We start from the raw sequence: 23,080 nt of genomic DNA on the forward strand, positions 1-23,080 counted from the left end.
TTCACAAATCCAATCTTTCCAATCACTTCTGAAAACTTGAATCTATACTCCAAGCTTTGCTCACACCTCCAAAGTGAGTATCCATTGCCTCCTTCCTTTTTTGCTAATAACTTTGCTCGCTTCTTTTCCTCTACAATCTCTAAAATTGGTGTAACCTTCACATCGCTCCTCTTTCTCCCTGCCCCAACCTGCTTCTGTCCACCATTTCTCCCCTATACCTCTACTACTCTCGACTACTTCTCCCCTACGTCTTCCACTCAATTAGCACCCGTCCTTTGCAGCGAGAACCCTTATTGATCTATTTTCTACTCAAATGTTGAAATACTTAGTCACAATCACCTGCCCTCATCTCACTGAGCTATTCAAACTCTCTCTCACTCTCTCCTCTGGACACTTCCCTGCCTCCTTCAAAACTGCAATGTTCCGACCCCTTTTGAAAAAAAACATCTGCTGATTCTAATGGCCCAGAGAACTAGGGACCATTTTCCCTCTTATTTCATTATTCAAGGGTCCTTGGGCGGATGGTATTCAACCGGATCAATATATAGTGTGAGGATAATAGGCTTGGAGAGCCACGTCTATCCGACTCCCATTGTAAATACTCCACTGAGACTGCACTTGTACATGTCTCCAACTTTCTCTCTCATGCTCCTCCATCCAAACTCTTTTCTACTCCTCATTTTGGACCTCCCTGCCGTTCTCGACACTGTTGATGACTCCTATCTTCTCCTTTGGGTTTAAAAAATCTGCTCTAGCCTAGATTGTCTTCTACCTGGAAGTTTGCTACTTTAAATTCACCTGAAATCGCAAACCTCTGACCCCACCCCTCCTCCTGTCAGCATCCACCAAGCATCAGTCCTTGGATCTCTGTTCTTCACCCCCTATATCTCTGCCATAGGAAGACTTATCGCATTCTTTGACTTTCACTATCACCTCTTTGCTGAAGACACCTACATCTTTTTTGTCTTGCCCTCCTTTACCCCAACCATCTCAGGCCGGATTACCCACTGTTTCTTCACCCACTGATTTCTTCTCTGCTGCCACATGCTGAACACTTCAAAACTGAACTAATCTTTCTCCTGGCTTCCAATGCCATCCCCAAGGCTCACAACTAAGGGGTACTCTTTGATAGCAACCATATCAGTAATGACATCACCACTTTTGCTTCCCATCAGAATATTCTAAGCCTTCAGAAAATGTGTACATTTCTTACCACTTCATTAAAGCTCAATTTTCTAGCGTCACAGCCAGGAAGCTCGACTACTCCTCATGCCTACGTTTTTGGCCTTCCTTTCTACTCCTCACTCCCTCTATACAGTACTCAACTTCACTACCTGCACTCCCTGCAACCTACCCAGGAACAGTGGAAACCGTCGAGAGCAGTGTTCCACTACTTTTATTTTTTACTGTTAACAACTCCACTACTTTTTGCACCATTTTCACCATTCTGCAACTGTTCTTTGTGAAGTTAAAGCACACTTGTCCATATTACCACCGGATATCAGTTACAGCTAATCAGAAATCTGTTTCAACTAAATTGGCTGTCACCCAGCATGACTGCAACCCTTGACAAATGTGTTGTACGTTGCTCCCTTCCTTCCTACCCTGTCCCCTGCTGAAGTCACAGTTCCGCTACATTTTTGGTACACTTCTATCACTGCCCAGGTAGCCCCGCACTTTTACCTACTGACACTATGCTGGTTGGCGCTTTGTGCAGAACTGCTCCCTTTTCAAGTCTCTTCTCATAGTCTACAAAGGTAATAATGGTCTTGCTTCTCAGTGCCTGGCTGACTATCTCTTTCTACTCACCAGCTTGTTCCATAGGCTCCTCCTCTGCACACAAACACTCTATCCCATTACCCCATGCCTTCTCTTGCTTCTGATATTTCTTCCTACTTACGTCTCTCCGTTGGAACCAGCTGCCCTTCACAATCAAAGCCTGTCGGAGATGGATCACTTTCAGTCTCATCTTAAAATGTACTTCTTTTCCAAAGTGGATGCTCCACAAATGTAATCACATGTCCTTGTAATAAACAATATGTTGGCTTTACCATCAGGCAATTGAAGACACAGATCTAGGAACACGTAAGGACAAATAGAAATCAGCCCTACCTTATATCAACCCATTGTTAGGAACAGCATGAGGAATTCTAGCAGGTAGGAGAGGTACTAGATATGCCCAAGCAACAGCTGTTTTGCCTTCAGCCGCTGCTTCAGCCGCCTCAAAACCTCTCTGAAGCCATAATCCACAAGACCCCAGTGGGAGGCAGACTCTGACTCTTGCGGCATCTGAAAGAATGGCGTGGCATTAATTCAGATGCTTGGGCATTAGATACGGTAGCCCATGGTTATTTCCTTCCCTTTCAAAAAAGGCCTCAGGATCATCCATTGGGTAACTGCTCTGGCAAAATTCTGGATCCGCTCTGTGTGCAGGAAATGTTATCCCTGCTAGAGCAAGGTACTATATAACTGGTACCTGTAGCTGAGAGGAACAAGGGTTGGTACTCCCCTTATTTTCTAATCCTCAAGAAGGATGGGGGACTGAGACCCATCTTAGACTAAAGAAATCTGAACACGTTCCTCAGGAAGGGCAAGTTCAAGATGGTTACCCTTTCTCAGATCCTTCAGCCCTCCAGCTCCAAGACTGGATGGTATCATTGGACCTTCAGGATACTTACTTTCATGTGCCTATCCATCACAAACACAGAAAGTACCTGAGGTTCGCAGTTTGCAGTTCTCATTATCAATTTCGAGTTCTGCCATTTGGGCTAACCTTCGCCCTAAGGGTTTTCACCAAGTTAATGGTGGTGGTGGCAGCGAGTCTCAGGAGAGGGGGGATTGACGTGTACCCCTACCTGGACGATTGGCTGATCATGGCTCGTTCTCCCGAACAAACCCCGGTACATCTCAGCGTGTCTTGCCACTTTCTCCACAAACTGGGCTTCTCCCTCAATTACACGAAGTCAAACATGATACCATCTCAAAGACTCCAATTCATCAGAGCAGTCCTGTATGCCTCCTCAGGAAAAGCCTCACCACCCGAGATGAGGGCTCAACACATTCTCCAGATGGCCACCTAATTTAAGACAGAGTACCCAGTGTCTTCCGGCCTTTGATTTTTTGAGGTTGCTTGGCCTCATGGCATCATGCATTTTTCTGGTGCCAGAGGCTCGTCTGAGAATGAGATCCCTGAAATGGGCTCTCAGGACTCAATGGTACCAATAATCAGGGAAAATTACAGACCTTCTTCAGATTCCGAGCACAGTAGCACAGGACCTTCTGTGGTGGATCTGCGAGAACAATATTCTAAAGGGAGAACCTTTTTGGCATCCATGGCCTGGGATAACAGTAGTGACGGATGCCTCACTCACGGGGTGGGGAGCCCATAGCAACGATCTGACAATCTGTGGTCGTTGGTCTCTATCGGAGTCCAAACTGCATATCAATCTTTTGGAGCTGAGGACTAACAAACTTGCGCTGAAAGCCTTGCTGCCCTCTGTACGGGAAAATAATTTCCTGATAATGACGGACAACACGTGGCTATGTATTACCTCAACAAAAAAGGAGGCGTAGGGTCACTACCACTGTGCAGAGAGGCAATGCAGCTCTGGTTCTGGTCAATTCAAGAAGGGATCTCTATCAGCAGTTCATCTAGCCGGAGAGAAGAACATAGGGGAGTGGGAACTAGCTCAGGAAGTCCTTCAAGAGATCTTCACCCTATGAAGAACCCCACAAGTGGATCTGTTCGCGAGCAGTGTCAACTGGAAGTGAAAACTATTCTGCTCGAGGGAATTTCCCCCAAGAGGAGCTCTAGGGGAGTCTTTCATAGTGGACTGTGAGTTTCCACTCATGTAGTGTTTCATTCAGTCCATGTCATTCCTCAGGTGATCAGGATGTTGAGGAAGTTCAGGAAATCCATGATCCTAATTGTTCCGGACTAGGCCTGGAGGACGTGGTACCCAGACCGTCTAGACAATTCCATCCTGTCCTCGAATACGTCTTCCACAAAGAGTGCACCTGCTCTCTCTCTCTCACTCTCACTCTCTCTCTCTGTCTCTCTCTCTCACTCTCCCTCTCGCTCTCTCTCTCATGTCCATTTAGACTATTAACACTAAAAACTATTTTGCTAGTGGAAATTTCATCAGCTCGCAAAGTGAGCGAATTGCAAGCACTGTCTTGTAAACCCACATACACAGTTTTCTATAAAGACAAGGTGATTCTTAAAGTAAAACCTTCGTTTCTGCCAAAAAAAAGTCTCTGACTTCCATTTGTCCCAAAAGATAGTTTTACCAACTTTCTACCCACCTCCTCATCCTAGAAAGGAAGAGGAGAGGCTACATATACTGGACCGTAGAAGGGCTCTCAGGTTTTATATCTCGCAAATGTCAAAAACTTTCCATGATGACCAATTGTTTATTGGATACAAAGGTCATAAATTGGGTTTGGCAATAACAAAGCAAACTCTATCCAGATGGATTATTCTGGTTATTCAAGAATGCTATAAATTGGCTAGTAAGGATTCCTCAGAGGGTCTAAGAGCTCACTCAACCAGGGGCATGGCTACTTCTTCTGCTCTCCAGCGAGGAGTACCAATTAAAGACATTTGTGCGGCAGCCACTTGGTCTACCATACACACCTTTGTGAAACATTACCCTCTGGATACTTAGTCCACTCAAAAGGGAGCTTTTGGAAAAGCTGTCCTGCACTATGTCAATGATAACTGCTAAGAACAAATCTAAATTCTTTTATCACCTCCAAGACTGTTACTGCTTTGGGAGGCTATCAAAAGATGAGGAATACGCGGGTGGGTACAATCCATTTGAAGAACAAGTTACTTACCCATGGTAATATTCTTTCGATTGGATGTTCCTCCCACGTATTCCTCATCGCACCTCCCAACCTACCCCACTGCATAATTGTACGTGTTTTACACTCTACGTTCTCTGAGAGTCTTCTAAGGTCTGAGGAAGTCTAAACATGGAAAAACAGAACTGAAGCCAACGGCCGCTGCGCATGCTACATATACTGCTGATGACGTTGATGGTCGGACAGAGGCCCTCGAGGGACATTGAGTCCTCGACGCCACCACACAGCACCCTCTGTCGAGAAAAAGATTCCGAAGCAGCTGAAGCTGGAAAGATGTTTATCAAAAGATGAGGAATACGTGGGAGGAACATCCAATCGAAAGAACGTTACCAGGGTTAAGTAACTTGTTCATCTCAGTGATATTTTTGGGCAAATATAGTGTCATTTCGAGTGACAGAAAAGAGAAATACGTCCAAATGTTGCTCTCAAGCGCACTTTGTCCAATAACTACACTTGGCGATTGAGCCCCATAGTATATTTTTGAACTAAGTACACTCAGCTGATGTAACAGGACCACATCTGGGTGCTAATAGTGGGGTCATATTGCCATGTGCCAGTATTTGCATATATAAGTTTAAGCCTGACCTTCATGGCCACCTCTTTGGTTTGATGGCACATTCTGAGTGATTCCTTATCAAGAGAATATTCCCAATCCTTTCTCCCATTTTGATCTGCTATTCGGCTGCACTTTGAGTGGAACTGGAATGCCAACTTTGTAAATGTTCTAATCTTTTTATTCATCTACTTAGTCCATTCAGGTGTTTTTTTGTAGACACCTGCACAGGACTTCAGATACATTGAATTAAATGAGTTAATCTTTTATAACGCACTAGTCTCTAAGAACGGGACCAGGATTCGAACCTGTGTTGCTCTGCGTGTCTTGCTTCCTGTATTCTCCAACTCTTACGGAAGCCTGGCAACAGCATTACTTTACCTTTCTTTTGTACATTGCATACTTTGCAGCAGCCTTTCTGCACCCAGGGGATTGTATCATTGCTGTTAAAGAACCCCTAAAAAGGCTATTGCACCATAGAAGAAAGTTAAAGCGAAGATGTGGCTCACTTTCTTCTAAGTGCCTAAGCCAGCCTGCACTCTTTTCAAAGTCTGAACTTGATAGGCAGAGCTGAAATCATGTTCTTATGACACCATAAAAGATTTAGCAGTTTCCATGAATTCAATATCGGACTAATCACCTTATCAGGTAAGCATATTGCAGAACCATCCCATAAGGGGTACGTAGGCTCCAACGCCACCACAATGATAAATTCAGTGGTGTGGGTGAAGGATCAGATTTTTTAGGACTGTCATAGGGCAATTCCTTTGAGATGGTGAAACATTTATTTATTTATTTATTTATTTTTACATTTGTATAGCGCTCAAAGGCATTATGGCACTGTTACTTGTGGCATACTTAGCTTCATAAAGGTTACATACATGTAATGGAGGCAGGTTACAGATAATCCAGTAATGGGTACTTAAGGTTACATATATGTACTGGAGGCAGGTTACAGATAATCCGATAGCGGGTACATAAAGAGTAAACAGTCATTAGGTTACAGATAATCCAAAAGCGGGTACATAAAGAGTAAACAGTCATTCGAAATTATCTATGTTTAGGACAGGTTGATGCGTTTCAGGTGATTGTAGGGTATGGGTTAGGTTTAGTTGAAGAGTATGGTTTTAATCGCTTTACGCAATGGTAGGTGAGAGACTTCAGCTCGCAAAGGTGGAGGTAATGCATTCCAATGTAGTGCAGCTAGGTATGGGAAGCTTGTCCCACCTGCTCTGGCTCTCTTGACTCTACGGGTCGTGAGCAGGTTTGTGTAGGGAGTTCTGGTAGGCCTGGTGGGGTGCATTCTATCGGAGAGATAGGGTGGGGCGGTGAGATGGATGCATTTGTGTGTGATGGCAAGTGCTTTGAATACAATTCTTTCTCTTACTGGGAGCCAATTTGCCTGTTTTCTGGCCTCCGTGATGTGCTCTTTCTTGGGTATTCCAGTGGCTGCTCTAAGAGCGCTGTTTTGTATTGTTTGAAGTTTAGATACGTTCTTGGAGGAAGTGCCCAGGAACAGAGCATTACAATAGTCAAGTCTTGACCCTGTTATGGCTCTGGCAATTGTGATGCAGTTATCCTTTGATAGAAAGGGTCTGGCTGCTGTCAGCAGTTTGGCATGATAGGCTGCTGTTGAGGCAATGGCGTTTACTTGTCTGGTCATTGTTATATTTGAGTCTAGATAGACACCTAGTGTCTTTACTGCGTTTGCCACTGGTATATTTATGCTGGTAAAATGAGTGAATTGGGAGTCAAGGTTCTTGAGTGTCTCTTTAGCGCCCACTATAAGAAGTTCAGTTTTGTCTGAATTAAGGCATAAGCCGTTGGCTGCCATCGAAGCTTGAATTGTGTTATAGATGTAGTTAAGAGTCTTGGAGTCAGTGTCATCGTCTCCTGTTAGGGTGATGAGGATCTGGGTATCGTCAGAGTAGTTTGTGTATGAGATACCCAGGGAGTCGAGGATGAGGAATAGTGGTCGAGTGAAAATGTTCTAGAGGGTGGGCGAGATGCATGATCCTTGCGGAACACCGCATAAGATAATAGTGGGTGAGGCTGATACAAGGACTGAGAAGACTTGCATGGTCCTCCCTTGTAGGAATGAAGCGATCCATGCTGTGGCATTAGGGGAGAGGTTGGCTGTAGTGGAGAGGTGATGGCATAGGACTTGGTGGTCGACGAGGTCGAAAGCCGCTGATAAATCTAAGAGGAGGAGGAGAGCAGGTTTCCTTTTATCCCTTGCGTCGTCCATTTGGTTTTTTAGGTCAAGTAATGCTGACTTAGTCCTGGGACCTGGGCGGAAACCTGATTGGCGTAGTCCAAGAAGTCTATTTTCCGCAATGAATTGTTGTACTTGTATGTATGCCGCCTTGTCCAATATTTTAAGAAGGAAAGGGACTGTGGTAATGGGTCGGTAGTTGTTAGGTATGCTTGGGTTGAGGGAGGGTTTCTTTATGAGAGGGCGTACCCAGGCTTCCTTCAGGCATGATGGGACTTTGCTTGTGGCAAAGGAGGCGTTTACAAAGGCTGTGAGGAAGGGGGCGAGATGGCTGATGCATTCTTTGATGAGTGTGGCTGGGCATATGTCTCCTTTGCAGTTAGATGGTTTGAACGTTTTCATAATGCTGATTAGATCTGATTCTTTGATTTCCTTAAAGGAGAAGGAGTTTGGTGCCGTAGGTGGGGGTGGCAGTGTGATGTTGGAGGTTGGGATGTTGAGTGTTTGCCTGGTTGTTCATAGCTGATTGGATTTCGTCACACCAGGTTTTATCCTTGGTGAAGTTCTGTGGTGTTGGTTTGGGGGTCTCTAGGTCTCTGAAGATCGAGAAGATTTCTTTAGTATTAGATTGTGCCTCTAGGATTCTAGCTTCGAAGGAATTGGCTTTGGAACTGATTATAGCTTTTTTATACTCTTTGTTTTAGATTTGAAATTTAGTTTTGCTTCCTCTGTGCGCATGGTTTGTCAGAGGGTCAATGCTGCCCGCTTCTCAGAGCGGAGTATGAGGTGGTCTGGGGTAAACCAAGCGTTGGTGTGGCTTGTGGGTTTAGCCTTGCGTGGTTTAAGTGGTGCAATGGCTTCGACAGCTGCCTTAGAGGCTGTATTGTAGGATCTGGCTAGGACCTCGGGATCAGCTGAGAAAGGGGGTCTGAATGCTGGTCTGGCTATGAATGGGATAAGGTTGTCCTTGGTTAGCTGCCTAGAGCTCCTGGTGAGTGCTTTGGGCGGAGGTGGCTCATGCGTTTTGTTATTCCTGGTAATAGGGATGTTAAAGTGAATGGCATGGTGGTCTGACCATGGGATGGGGGTGTTGGCGGTGATGGAGATAGGACAGTTATGCTGAGCTATCCAATCTAGGGAGCGACCTTGTATGTGCGTGGGTGTGGTGATGGTGTTTATAAACCCGAGGGTTTCGAGTGCTGTGTTAAGTGTTTTCGCTGAATCATCGTTGGCATCATAGAGACCTAGGTTGAGGTCACCTAGTAGTATGGCTTTGGTGGTGTGTTTCAGGTTATCGGAGAGGAGGTCAGTGAGAGTGGTCTGGAAATCACCTATGGGACCAGGTGGTCGGTAGACGAGGTGCAATGTGATGGTGCAGTGGTCTGATAGTTTAATTTTGGTAAGTAGGTAGTCACTGTTTTTGATGTTACCTTTGTCTATCTTTCTGATTGCAAGGATATTTTTTGCTATAATGGCTACTCCACCGCCTAGGGTGGTGCGATCTTGCCTGATGATGGTGTAACCTGGTGGTAGGGCTAGAGATAGTGCAGGGCCTGAGGCTTCATGAAGCCAGGATTCAGTTATCATGAGGATATCAAGGTCATGTGTAGATATGTGGTTGTGGATGTCTAGGGCATGGGCATTGATGGAGCGCGCGTTAATGAGTGAGCATTTAAGATGGCTAGGTTTGCTGGCAGTGGTACAATTATCAACATTGAGGTAAGATGTGGCGGTATCAGCAGTGCCTACAGCAGTACTAGGTTTGCTGGCAGTGGTACAGTTATCAACATTGAGGTAAGCTGGGGCGGTATCAGCAGTGCCTACAGCAGTACTAGGTTTGCTGGCAGTGGTACAGTTATCACCATTGAGGTAAGATGCGGCGGTATCAGCAGTGCCTACAGCAGTACTAGGTTTGCTGGCAGTGGTACAATTATCAACATTGAGGTAAGCTGGGGCGGTATCAGCAGTGCCTACAGCAGTACTAGGTTTGCTGGCAGTGGTACAGTTATCACCATTGAGGTAAGATGCGGCGGTATCAGCAGTGCCTACAGCAGTACTAGGTTTGCTGGCAGTGGTACAGTTATCACCATTGAGGTAAGATGCAGCGGTATCAACAGCGCCTACAGCAGTACTAGGTTTGCTGGCAGTGGTACAATTATCAACATTGAGGTAAGCTGGGGCGGTATCAGCAGTGCCTACAGCAGTACTAGGTTTGCTGGCAGTGGTACAGTTATCACCATTGAGGTAAGATGCAGCGGTATCAACAGCGCCTACAGCAGTACTAGGTTTGCTGGCAGTGGTACAATTATCAACATTGAGGTAAGCTGGGGCGGTATCAGCAGTGCCTACAGCAGTACTAGGTTTGCTGGCAGTGGTACAGTTATCACCATTGAGGTAAGATGCAGCGGTATCAACAGCGCCTACAGCAGTACTAGGTTTGCTGGCAGTGGTACAATTATCAACATTGAGGTAAGCTGGGGCGGTATCAGCAGTGCCTACAGCAGTACTAGGTTTGCTGGCAGTGGTACAGTTATCACCATTGAGGTAAGATGCGGCGGTATCAGCAGTGCCTACAGCAGTACTAGGTTTGCTGGCAGTGGTACAATTATCAACATTGAGGTAAGCTGGGGCGGTATCAGCAGTGCCTACAGCAGTATTAGGTTTGCTGGCAGTGGTACAGTTATCACCATTGAAGTAAGATGCGGCGGTATCAGCAGTGCCTACAGCAGTACTAGGTTTGCTGGCCGTGGTACAATTATCAACATTGAGGTAAGCTGGGGCGGTATCAGCAGTGCCTACAGCAGTACTAGGTTTGCTGGCAGTGGTACAGTTATCAACATTGAGGTAAGATGCGGCAGTATAAACATTTCCTATAGTAATATCGGGTGGCAATGTAGAGTGGGCAGGAGTAGACAAGTCATAGGATTGGCTTACTTTCGTGGGAGCGACTTCCGAGGTAGTGCTCAGCAGGAGCAGGCCTCTAATTGGCGCATGACTGGTGGCGGGGAGGGAGAGATGTTCATTGTGTGTCTTCTTGTGGGTTTTGGGCTGCTGGTTCATGTAGGATATTTTGCTGGGGTGGTAGGAGGTCCTGGTACCCATATGGCCATTGCAGTATGACAAGGTGGCGGGGATGCTGGGTTGCAACATTGAGTAGCAGCGCGATAGTAAGCGCTTATGCCTGGAGTAAGGGGATGGCTGAAATACATGTTGGCGCTCACCTTCGTATTGGTGCTCAGGATCAGCGATGAGAAGGAAGCTGGGGTGGGCCATTTCACTGGCAGACTGTAGTCAACTCGCGTACCGGAGCGAACAGGGGAAAACAGGGGGCGATGGCCTTTATCTTCGCCTTCTTCTGCCGCCGGCTTCCGCCAACCGGTGGGGCGGACCTGAATATGTTGATTATGGTTGCTTAGCACCCGAGAGCCTCGCTCTCATGCCGCGTTGCGCCGGCCATTTTGGAAGGTCAGGCAGCAACACGGTCTGTGTTGTTGAAAGGAGAATGTGTAAAGATAAAAAACATATTATGCTGAATGATAGAATGTCTCCAGTGGGAAAGTTGACTGCATAACTTGCTGTTGATACTGATTTGCACAAAGAATAATTGATTGGCCCAAAGGCCAGAAACTTGAATTACTTAAAGGATAGTTCCGGGACTTTTTTTTTATTGTTCCTATGGTTCGGCCATGTGTTTTTAAGCATAAATCGGTAGATCGTAGAAAACTTTCCTATGGACCTTACCCGACTTTTCGTCCATTAACGCACTCGAAAACATCCGCCATTTTATGATAATCCTCTCACTTGCCGCATCGCCCTGGCTCACCTGCTTTTGCGGCACTAAATCAAATCCCCCGCCCCTGAGCCTGACATCAGCAGACGCGTACCGCCCATTTCCCGTTTCGTGTCAACAATCGCTGCGCCTCAGCTAATGAAGTGTCGCCATGGAAATGGCAGGACGCCTCTTTCCTCAATAAGTATAAACAGACCGTTTCACAACACACAGCAGCAGATTTTCGAATCCATTCCTCTCTCTGTGTTACTTTGAGTATTCTGTGACTCGTTTCTGTGCTCTGGTCAGCTACCTTCGTTGATTGTAGCCCGTGTGAACAGATACCAGTACCACCGCTATAAATTATTTTGCTTTCTTTACCACATAATGGCTACAATAATGCCGTATATGTACGAGCCCGAGTACACCGAGGAAGTACTACTGGAAAGGCAAGCACGCGAAAACGATGGGGATTCGGACGGCAGTTGGGAGGACCAGTCAACGGATGAAGAGCCTGGACCATGTCGCATGGACGGCGTCTCCACCTGGTGCACGTGCAATCGGTGCGAGCTAATGCCAACTAAGGAGGAGAACTGCTGCTGCCGAGAAAACTCGGGATGCCTGGCCTACATTTCGGAAGGCGAGCAAAGTCTGCAGGAAGGCGAGCAAAGTCCGCAATGCATCACCGAGCTGCCAGAGTTCAGGGAAGCCTGCCTCTCACGGACCGTGTTGAGGATGATGATGGTGCTTATGCACGAACTTCGCGGCACTGTTCGTCCGCGTAATCCGAGTAACGAGTAAGTATACTCTGGTTGTGATGTCAGTGATGCCACTACTATGTCATGGTCGTCTCCCACATATAAAATTACATCTACATATCATTCGAATGCATGTAAATTGGTTCCATATTGTGCATTTTCTAGATAGAATTTTTTTCAAAGCAGAATGACATTTTTTACCTGAATCGATAGTGATAAAGTTTTGTCATTTTAATACAGTTTGCATCTTTCATTTTCACAGGTGGTACAGGCTGGTGGCCTATCGTTGCTTCACTTGGTGGCTTCACGGGAGGCTCGGACACCGCGTTCGGAGAGTAATACCTGCCTGTGCGGTACTTGCCATTAGACAACATTTCCCCAGCGACAGTGGACAATACCGCGGATTTTCCCTGGATGTGCTGCAACCGCAAATTTACAATGTGTAATGTTTATTATTTATGTTCAATTGAAATTAAGATCCAAAATAAAACCCAATATATATTCTAACAATGGTTGTTTTGATTTGTCCAAGCGTTGGCAATAAAAGGAAGGCCGTTGTATTTTATTGATACAAAACATGGTTATAGGTAAATATGGTTGATCATAATAAATCATCCTTTTGGTCACCGGGTACAGAGATGACCCCCTCTGGCCCGTGCCGCCATGCCACCACAGGCCAGCCTGCTGCTGACTAACTGCCTAGGCATCCAGGGTCTCCAGGGTGAACTGCACCCATATATTCTCCAGGGAGGGTGAGGTATTTATAAACTCACCCCCCTGCCTTCCATGTACTAGATCCTGCAGCCAGCCTCTTACATGCAGTTAGATGGCCTCTCCTTGGTGAGGCCCTGCGGCAAACGAGTCTTGTCTGCACGACCACCGCCCCAATCCACCCCCCCGCCCTATCAAAGGAAGTTCGCACCGGGGTACTTGTGCTGGCAACTGGAGCAGTCAGGGAGCGATAAAGGCCAAGAGGTGCCAAAGATCATGTACACTTCAAAGTGGTCTATAGAGCATGGGTTGTTGTTCCCATGTCTACCTCCAGACCCCGTGTCTCCTGCCAAGCATCCCCCCTCACGCTGGACGGCCCCCTGCAATCCACATAAGTGTGTCTCCATTCACGAGTCTTCCTATGTCTTGTCTGCACGACCACCGCCCCAATCCACCCCCCGCCCTATCAAAGGCAGTTCGCACCGGGGTACTTGTGCTGGCAACTGGAGCAGTCAGGGAGCGATAAAGGCCAAGAGGTGCCAAAGACCATGTACACTTCAAAGTGGTCTATAGAGCATGGGTTGTTGTTCCCATGTCTACCTCCAGACCCTGTGTCTCCTGCCAAGCATCCCCCCTCACGCTGGACGGCCCCCTGCAATCCACATAAGTGTGTCTCCATTCACGAGTCTTCCTGTGTCTTGTCTGCACGACCACCGCCCCAATCCACCCCCCGCCCTATCAAAGGCAGTTCGCACCGGGGTACTTGTGCTGGCAACTGGAGCAGTTAGGGAGCGATAAAGGCCAAGAGGTGCCAAAGACCATGTACACTTCAAAGTGGTCTATAGAGCATGGGTTGTTGTTCCCATGTCTACCTCCAGACCCCGTGTCTCCTGCCAAGCATCCCCCCTCACGCTGGACGGCCCCCTGCAATCCACATAAGTGTGTCTCCATTCACGAGTCTTCCTGTGTCTTGTCTGCACGACCACCGCCCCAATCCACCCCCCGCCCTATCAAAGGCAGTTCGCACCGGGGTACTTGTGCTGGCAACTGGAGCAGTCAGGGAGCGATAAAGGCCAAGAGGTGCCAAAGACCATGTACACTTCAAAGTGGTCTATAGAGCATGGGTTGTTGTTCCCATGTCTACCTCCAGACCCCGTGTCTCCTGCCAAGCATCCCCCCTCACGCTGGACGGCCCCCTGCAATCCACATAATGCCACGACATATACACGTCATTCATTCACAAACACACCCCTGTTTCGAATTCTTTATAACCCACTTCATATTTCTAATGAGCACTTCTTTGCGCTTTGCTAGTCAACCCGTGAAGGTGCTGGTTATCTGCTCTTCGTCTCTGTGAACTTCCGTGACCACTTCGAGGAAACTCGTCAGATTGCAACCTGTGAACTGCTCCCTGTTCTACGACAAGAAACTACTCTGATCCCTGCATCTAACTGTTTGTTCGTCAAGGTAAGGCCATGTACCATAATCATTTTGCGTCCAATTTCTTTTCGTTCAAGACAGTACATGCAAGGAACTAGTCACATGTTCTGAGTTTACATTGGTATTCATAGAGAATTGTTGATCTTTTCTTTTCAGAACTTTCCACAATGCCTGCCTGTTCCATTGGCGGTTGTCCTTCGAAGACCCATAATAAATCAGAAGGTACTATAATGCATGTTTTCCCTAAGACAATAGATCAGATAAGAGAATGGGTCCGATATTGCGGATATCCACCGTCTGAGCTTGAAAGTAGAGTCCTAGAGGTCTTTGCGGACAAGAGGGGTGATCGATACCGCATCTGCAGCAGGCACTTTACCTCTGACATGTACTCCACATCATTGCTAATAAAGAAGAACACACCGCGAGCGAGGCGAAAATTGCTCTCAACCGCTATTCCCACTCTATTCGTCCACATCCCTACACTGGTGAGTCAAGTTTACGTATTTATCTCTTGGCCTTGCGGTAGTGTGTAGCATTAGCTAACAATAATTTCCCCATTTATGTATCCACTCAATATGTAGGCGGAAGATTCTCCATCCGTGTCATTATTGCAGTCATCAGCCACTTCAAGCGCCTATCGGGTAATCTTACTTGGCTATTCTGCCACTGACTTGTTTTAGGCATGTAAATCAATAGTTTTAATTTATCGTGTAATTATGTTACCTAATGGTACACCCTTGTACTCGTCCTCTAGTCTTTGTTTTCAGTTATAATTATTGTTATCCAAAATAACGCAAGTACTGTCTTTCAGGGAGATGCTGAGGAGTCCAACGTATTGACGACTACCGTTGATGTCACTCAGATGCTCGAGGTACGTTTCAGGACAGTTCCGTCGCCCTCCTATGTGTCTTCTTTTTTCAATTTTGTGTTCATTACTAATGAAAGTCCTATGTTTCAGGGAGTCGATGGAGCATTAGTCCAAGAAGAAGGGGGAGCATGCAGTTACGGGTCGGCGCAACAGCTTGCAGAAGTGTGCACCGCAGTTACATCGTCCCTTGATGTTCTTATGCATTTCGAGGTATGGATACTGACAGTTCGATCAAGCGAAATCATATGACGTGATTACATCCGCTATACTTCCTTCTTTATTAACGCTAGTACTATGTTTCAGGGAGATGACGGAGCTTCTTCTACAAGAACATCACCCCTAGTAGTTGATGCAGATCTCTGGGTGGTGACACTTCCAACGATCACGCAAATCGAATCATATTTACATATCCATTATTTATTTTAGACAACTGATCATTTCTGCAGGTCTATTTAGATGAGCCGTTCACGCCTGCACAAAGTTTCTGTTCTTTTTATCAAAATAGAAAACCATACTAATGCAATTACTGTGTTTCAGGGAGTCACTGAAGCATCATCTTCAATAATATCATCAATGGAAGTCTATGAGGAGCCCGAGGTATGGATCTTGACAGTTCCATCTAACTAGATCAACAATGCGTGAATAATTGTCGTTTGAATGTTCTACACAAAGCGTTCATTCGTGTTTTGCTATTGAGATGTACGTGGGTATTGGTCCCCAAGTACATTTTGTGTTTTCAATATTATTATACATACTAATGAAAGTTCTATGTTTCAGGGAGTCGATGGAGCGTCAGTGCGTGATGGATGTGCTTATCATGAAAATGTAGTCGTTGCAGCGCAAGAGGAAGTGGAGACATGCACACACGAGTCGGAGCAACAGCGTCCTGATGTTGAAGTTCGAGGCAAGAAAGTTTCAAAGAAAAGAAAGCAAAAGAAGGTTAGTGTCCTGGTCACTATATTATGTTGTTTTTCACTGTTAATAGTTCAATACTGTAAGTTGTGTTTAAACTGAACATCCCTTTTCCAATCTGTCCTCTAGTTGCGAGTGGGTGTACGAACTAGATCTACACAGACAGTGAAGCGAACGAGAGATGTTGCTTGTCAAACCTTTTGGCAGGGACTTGAGACTGGAGATGCATTGTGCCAATGGGAAGAATATGAAGTGATTGACAACGGAGCTATACCACCACCAGCCATTGATAGTGAATGTCCTCCTGGTAGTTCGGATGCAGTTGGAGATAAATTCACAGAATCCACACCCGCAAAAACTAAGACCGTGAGAAAGTTGAAGAAATTGTCCTATCACCCATTGCCGGAGAAGGAACAGATGTTGCAATGGAAGAGAATGAAGTGGACTACAATGAAACACCTTCAATATCACTGAACATAGCGGAAGACGATATCAGAGATTCTACCTTTCATGTGAGTGACATGTCCTCAACGTTACAGGCCGAACCAGCTGGGATGCAGAGTGACACTATAAGGAAAGAGGCCAAATTCATTGTATTCGATAGTTGTTTGATTGATATAATTATTCGGTTGAAATGTGGGCATTCGGTAGGTGGGGAAGTATGTGGGGAGCCATTGATTAATGTGACTCGTGCAATTCGAGGCACTAACCTTAAAATACATGCCACCTGTACAAAATATCATCCTTTCTCATGGTCTGCACAACCCATGCTGGGACAACTGCCAGCAGGCAATCTACTTTGTGCAGCGGCTGCACTTTTTAGTGGTTCAAGTTTTAAAAAATTAGAGTCTTTCTTTCAGTTTGTGGGAATCCGTTTCATTGCGAAAACTCACTTCTACAAATACCAAACCGATTATCTATTTCCAGCCATTAGCGAAGCTTGGAGAATGGAAAAAATGTCTATTGATAGTACATTCGCGGGCAAACGGTTCAGGCTAGCCGGTGATGGACAGTGCGACAGCCCAGGATTTTCAGCCAAGTACTGCACCTACCACTTTCAGGACATGGAAAGTAAGAAAATTGTGAGTTCGGTGGTTGTGCAGGTGTCACAAAGTACATCCTCAGTGGCCATGGAGAAAGTTGGCTTTGTAGCATCATTGCAAGAACTACAATCGCGGGGAATGGTGATCGACCTGATAGCCACGGACAGACACGTTTCAATTGCCAAGACAATGAGAGAAGAGTACAAAAATATAAATCACCAATTTGACGTTTGGCATCTTGCAAAAACAATCAATAAAAAAATGTCTGCTGCAGGTAAAAAAAAAGAAACGCAAGGTATTTCACAGTGGTCCAAGTCAATCAGCAACCATCTTTGGTGGAGCTCAAAAACATGTGGAGGGTCGTTGGAAATTCTACTGGAAAAATGGCGGTCAGTAATGCCACACTGCACAAACGTTCATCGTTGGAACACAAACCAACATTTCCACAATTGTGAACATGGCCATTTGTCCACAGAGGAGGCACGGAAGAAGAAGTGGTTGATTCCTTCATCACCCACTCACAAAGCCATTGAAAAGATTGTATTTGATAAAACTATAACAAGAGATTTGAGGGGACTCACGGAATTCTGCCACACAGGAGATTTGGAGGTGTCCCACAATATGTGCCTAAAGTACAGGCCAAAACGATTGCATTTTGGCATGGAGGGCATGATAAATCAGACACTTCTAGCGGTCTTGGCACATAACCATAACGTTGGACGTCAACAAAGTAGGACGACCGGAACTTTAGGGACGCTTCGCTACAATAAGGCCTTCACTAAAAGAAGTAAACAATGGGTGATCAAACCAGTGTTTGAGGATATGCAATATGAGTTTATTGAGAGACTTATTGTTGACGTCCTAGATAGGCACATAAATGGAGTTGTGAACGAACCTGTGCAGGTGACAACTGCATTGCCACCCAACATTGCCTCTGTTCCATGTCCACCTAAAGAAGAGCTCATTGAGAAATACACATCACGGTTTAAATGATTGTAATTTGATTGTCTGTTCTCTCGAGTCTCCTCATGTCGCAGGCCCATTGAATATGTTTATATATCCAACCTTGTTCATTTGCGCATTAAATTAAACCAAACAGTAATATAAATTATTTTTCCAAAAATATAGAATGTCTCCGTATTTATGGTTCTGTGGGGCAGCAAAGCAAGCAGACAAAATGCAAAGATGGAGTGTAAATTTCAAGTCCTGTAAAACGGCCGTACACTGAATTTAGCTAACTAGGAATGTGTGTTCGTTCAAAGTGAAGGTCAGCTGCTTTGATTTTTTCTCGAGTGCCAGAATGGCCCACGACTCAGTATAAGGTTCTATTGTTATTTGACCTTGACAGGCCGGGACCACGTAAGAAACGATAATGAATATAATTTCAGAAACGAAAGCCATTTCATGTTCGTTCATTAGAAGAAATAAAACGTCGGCATAGAAGGAGTGGTATTTCGGGGCTGCCCTACGCACAGTCACAATGGAAAATGCAAATATAATGTAAGTAACTCTTTAGATGAGTTTATACCGCAATTTAATTACTATACAGTAGCTTTAAAGACGGGTTGAGTTGTACTTGTTCATTCTATGTGGCATATTGTTTTGTACCGCGCACTATCTTGGGGAGAACCGTCTCCTTTTACGGAAGCACCTCCAAACCTTCCTCTTTGCTTCTGCTTTCTCTCTCCCTCTCCCCTGCTACAACTTGTCCACTGTCTGCGACCTCGGTCCTGGGCCCTTCCACTCTCCACCTGCACTCCCTGTCAACCCCTGCACTGGGGGACTGTCTCAGTATCCTACAGCCCCCCTTGACGTATAAAACCCAGTTGCACTGTCCTAGCTATGAAATCATTTCCAGACCTAATATATAAAATGAATAATTTTAATAAAGATCTGATGGTGAGACTAATTTCCTTTTTTTATGTTTTTCAAATAGATACATCGTCCATTATTGTCTGTGTCACGAGTACCAGACACCGGCGGATGGCTTCTATAATCGCCAGTTGCTTCTCCCCGTGAACAACGTTAGCACCCTGACCATTTTGTGGGACGATCGCCAAGTACAAGTATGCCCTTACGCGGTACTAACGGCTAGATGCAAAATACAGACCGTTGTGGTGCCCTAGTGCCTCGTTGTTAGAATAGCCATGCGATTATCAGTGCGACCGAAGAGCTTATTTTATCGTAAACCAACACCCTGTCTACTGCACACGAACATCGCTTGCCTCAAGACGAAATATTTTGGATCGAGAGCAAATAAAAATTCATTTATCTATGACCCTGTGTACAGCAAAGGAACATCGTGTGCCTCGAAATGAACTTTTCGGAACGTGAACAAATAAAAATGCAAATCGCTGAATATTCTCAAAACATTTGATGTCAAATAAATGTACTTTGCCAAATGTACAATCTTGCCGTTTGCTTTTAAACCACTGTTTCATATTCCGAATTGTGGCGCTGTATTGTGAGATGATCTAAGACCCTGTGTACAGCAAAGGAACATCGTGTGCCTCGAAACGAACTTTTTGGAACGTGAGCAAATAAAAATGCTAATCGCTGAATATTCTCAAAACATTTGATGTCAAATAAATGTACTTTACCAAATTTACAATCTTGCGGTTTAATTTAAAAGTACAGTTTCATATTCCCAATTGTGGCGCGCTGTGTTGTTTGAGCTCATCTGTGTTGATTTCCTGGTTCTGTGTGGAGTCGCGTAGAAGACGCCTGGGCGCGTTTGCCTACGCAGCTCAGTCACGTCACGGATAGAGGCGGGGAATATGAATGTTTTGATCAAGTCTGTTTCAGGGGCGGGGGATTTGATTTAGTGCCGCAAAAGCAGGTGAGCCAGGGCGATGCGGCAAGTGAGAGGATTATCATAAAATGGCGGATGTTTTCGAGTGCGTTAATGGACGAAAAGTCGGGTAAGGTCCATAGGAAAGTTTTCTACGATCTACCGATTTATGCTTAAAAACACATGGCCGAACCATAGGAACAATAAAAAAAAAGTCCCGGAACTATCCTTTAAGCTGTGTGGAAGAAAAGGCTAGCTTGAATGAACATTGAGCTTCCTCAGGGCTCTTACACTGAGACATAATGCTGCTCACCATTGTGCAGAATGTTCTGCAGAGTCCCTCGATGGCAAATAGAGATGCAATTGTAGAACGGTAAGAGTGAAAGGGATTAGTAGCGTAAAATAGTGCTTTTCAAGGGTTTGTTCATTTACTCCCTGTAGTTTCTCCTTTTTGCCCTATTCTCATATTTCCCATTTTCTCCTCTTCCCCTTGTCTTGCTTACTCTTATTCCTTTCTTCTAGCAGCAGCTGTCAAATGTCCCTGTAAGGGAGGTGCTGAGACAAAGGATGACATAATGAATAGCTCAGTTCCTGATTGGAGGGATATTCAGCCTATCTCATTTCCCAGCCCAGCAGGTAAATGTTATCATTGATTGACCTAATATGTCCACAAGAATGAATGAATATCTATAATCTTTTTGATTAAACTCCTAACATAAAATGTTGGAAGAAATACAAACAGTAAAACACAAATCCTCGATTTTCTAGAAGCCATGTAAGAACCCCTCTTCCAAAACTCCCTTGGAGATCCGCATTATTTTATTTTACTAAATAATCAGCCTCCAGTAAAGCCATCTCCACTCTGTTACCACAGCTTGGAGGAATCAGGAAAGGCATGTGTGGTGAAGGGGAGAATACTTTTACAGAATGTCCATACTCCTCAATGTGTAATTCCATTCGTATGCCCTTATTCTCCACCACCTGTACAGACACTCATTTAGGCACCATCTTAAAACACCCTCTTAAACTAACACATCAACAATGATTTTGGGCGTTTTCCCTAGCGACCCACCAAAAGCACATAGCCTCCCCGGTGGTGGCATATCCCCCCGCATGCCCATGGCTTTCATCGTTATTTCACTAGCTAACCAAGACATCCATTTGGGACTGATGCTGGTTAAGGACTCCAATGTCTCTGATGTCTCCTGATCCGACTGTCCATTCATAGTGGAGCATTGCTTGTATTCATTTCTAAGGAACTTCTCGCATCTGAATACCCTTTGAGCACAGCTCTTTCTCCTGTGTCTTCCTCAGTATCTTTTTTTTTGTAACACCTTTTTATTGAAGAGTTATACATTTCTTTTTCATAATAAACCACTCATATTATATTACATCTTAAATCATAGGATGAAAAGCAACTCTCGTCCCAATGCGGGCGACCCCCAAACACCCCTCCTAAACAAATAAGGAGTGGGCGGTTGTTGCTCCGGAGTCTACCCCCTTCCCGTAGCGGGGTGCCACAGGGCAGTTCAGTGCCATTGCAGTGTCTCTTCCAGAGCAGTCCTGAGGTTTCTACCCGTTCCCCCTCCCCCCTCCCCCTACCCCCCTTGTAACTAACACAACCTTAACAACTACTACAAGAACTGTTTTGGGATCAGTGTAATTATCGCTAGTGGGCGAGGTATGTTGGCTTCCACGTGTGGGGGTGCCAGCTTCCTATTGGTGCTCCCTCCCGGCACCAAGTGGGGGTTATTCTGGGGTTGGGCCACCTGGGGGAGTGGTAGTGGTCTGGTGTAAAGTGTGTTCTTGTAGGCTAATTGGTCTTGTCCAGTCGATGCCCCCCCCCATTCCAGGGCAAATCTTGTGTAGGTGGATCAAGCCTTATCCAGTATGTGAGTGCTAGCGCCACCTTGGTCGGGTTCAGTCTTTGGAGTGCACTTTTTTCCAAAGAGCTCATTTTGGCCAGAATGGCAGATAGTTGGACAGTGGAGGGCACCTCTGGGGCTTTCCAGTTCATAACCAGAAGTTTGCAGGCTGGGAACAATTTTGCGTGTATGACTCTACATGCCATGGGGTCTGTGTGCCAGTCTCTATAGTTGGCCTCGAAAAGCGCTTCTTCTTGTGTTGATGATATGTCGGCCTCCGGGAAGTGGGTGTTCAGCGTGTTGAACACCGTTTGCCAGAACGGTTGGATCTTTGAACAGGACCACACGGTGTGTCCCATGGTGCCTATTCTTCCACACCCCTGCCAACAGTGCGGCAAGGGCAGAATTCCCATATTGTGCATTCTCGACGGGGCGTAGTTTAAGCGTTGTACTATTTTATACTGGATTTCCCTGTTTTTTAAGTTCAATGAGACACTGGGGATGGCAGCGAAATATTGGTATAAAATTCTGGTCTCTATCTTAATGCTGAGGTCAGTCGACCACGCATCAGCTAGTGCAGAGTTCCTCCCCACGTTGTTCGGGATGGCCATGGAGTATTACGTAGCTAGGTGTGGGTGTTCTCGGGTCATTCGCTCTAGTTTGAGCTCACAGGAGGTGGGGGGGCGCCTGTGTGGAGGACGCCGAGGTATGTTGTGCTATGGCGGCGCGGATTATGCCGTATTGGAGCCACTGTCCTGGGAGCAGGTCAAGGGATCCGCCTCCTTCTGAGAATGTTTGTATCGTTGGACCGTCACATATGTCGGCGATTCTAACCTGCGCCCATTTGGTGTCCTGCTCGGGATGGAGTTTAGTCGTCTCATCGAGTGATAAGAAGGTTTTGGCCGACATCCACGCAGGCACCTTTCTTATGTCTGCTCCTTGTTGAGAGTGGAGTCTATGCCACTGGGCAATAGTCTAGCCTACTATGGGATGTGTCCTTATGTGTCTCGGAAGCTTACCTGGGGGAATTGGTAGGGCCTCTCCCGCTGTTAGGGGGGCCAGCAATGTCAGTTCCATTTCTCTCCAGCTAGAGCGGTCATCCGGGTTGAGCCACCGTTTGGCCCACCAAATTTGTGCGGCCTGGTGGTAGGTGCGCCACGAGAGCAGTGCGAGGCCACCATCGGGTTTGGAGGCCGTGAGAGCTTTCGAGTGTAAGCGTGCTATTTTGCCCCTCCATATGAACCTCGTGACCGCGTCTTCAAAAGTTTTATACATCTTCGGGCTTGGAG

General features: G+C 45.8%; 1 protein-coding gene across 2 annotated transcripts in view; it reads left to right on the forward strand.

Annotated features, from left to right (window-relative positions):
* Positions 1-23,080, forward strand: part of LOC138579502 (uncharacterized) — a 1,088,345-nt gene that overhangs the window by 497,825 nt on the left and 567,440 nt on the right. For both annotated transcript variants that reach the window (XM_069649821.1, XM_069649823.1), the window contains exon 8: positions 20,449-20,562. In XM_069649821.1, the coding sequence (XP_069505922.1) occupies positions 20,449-20,562 (114 nt within the window). The remainder of the gene's footprint in view (positions 1-20,448; positions 20,563-23,080) is intronic.

This window comes from Ambystoma mexicanum, chromosome 3p (genome assembly GCF_040938575.1).
Source record: "Ambystoma mexicanum isolate Mex_15411 chromosome 3p, UKY_AmexF1_1, whole genome shotgun sequence".
In the NCBI taxonomy this organism is placed as follows: domain Eukaryota; kingdom Metazoa; phylum Chordata; class Amphibia; order Caudata; family Ambystomatidae; genus Ambystoma; species Ambystoma mexicanum.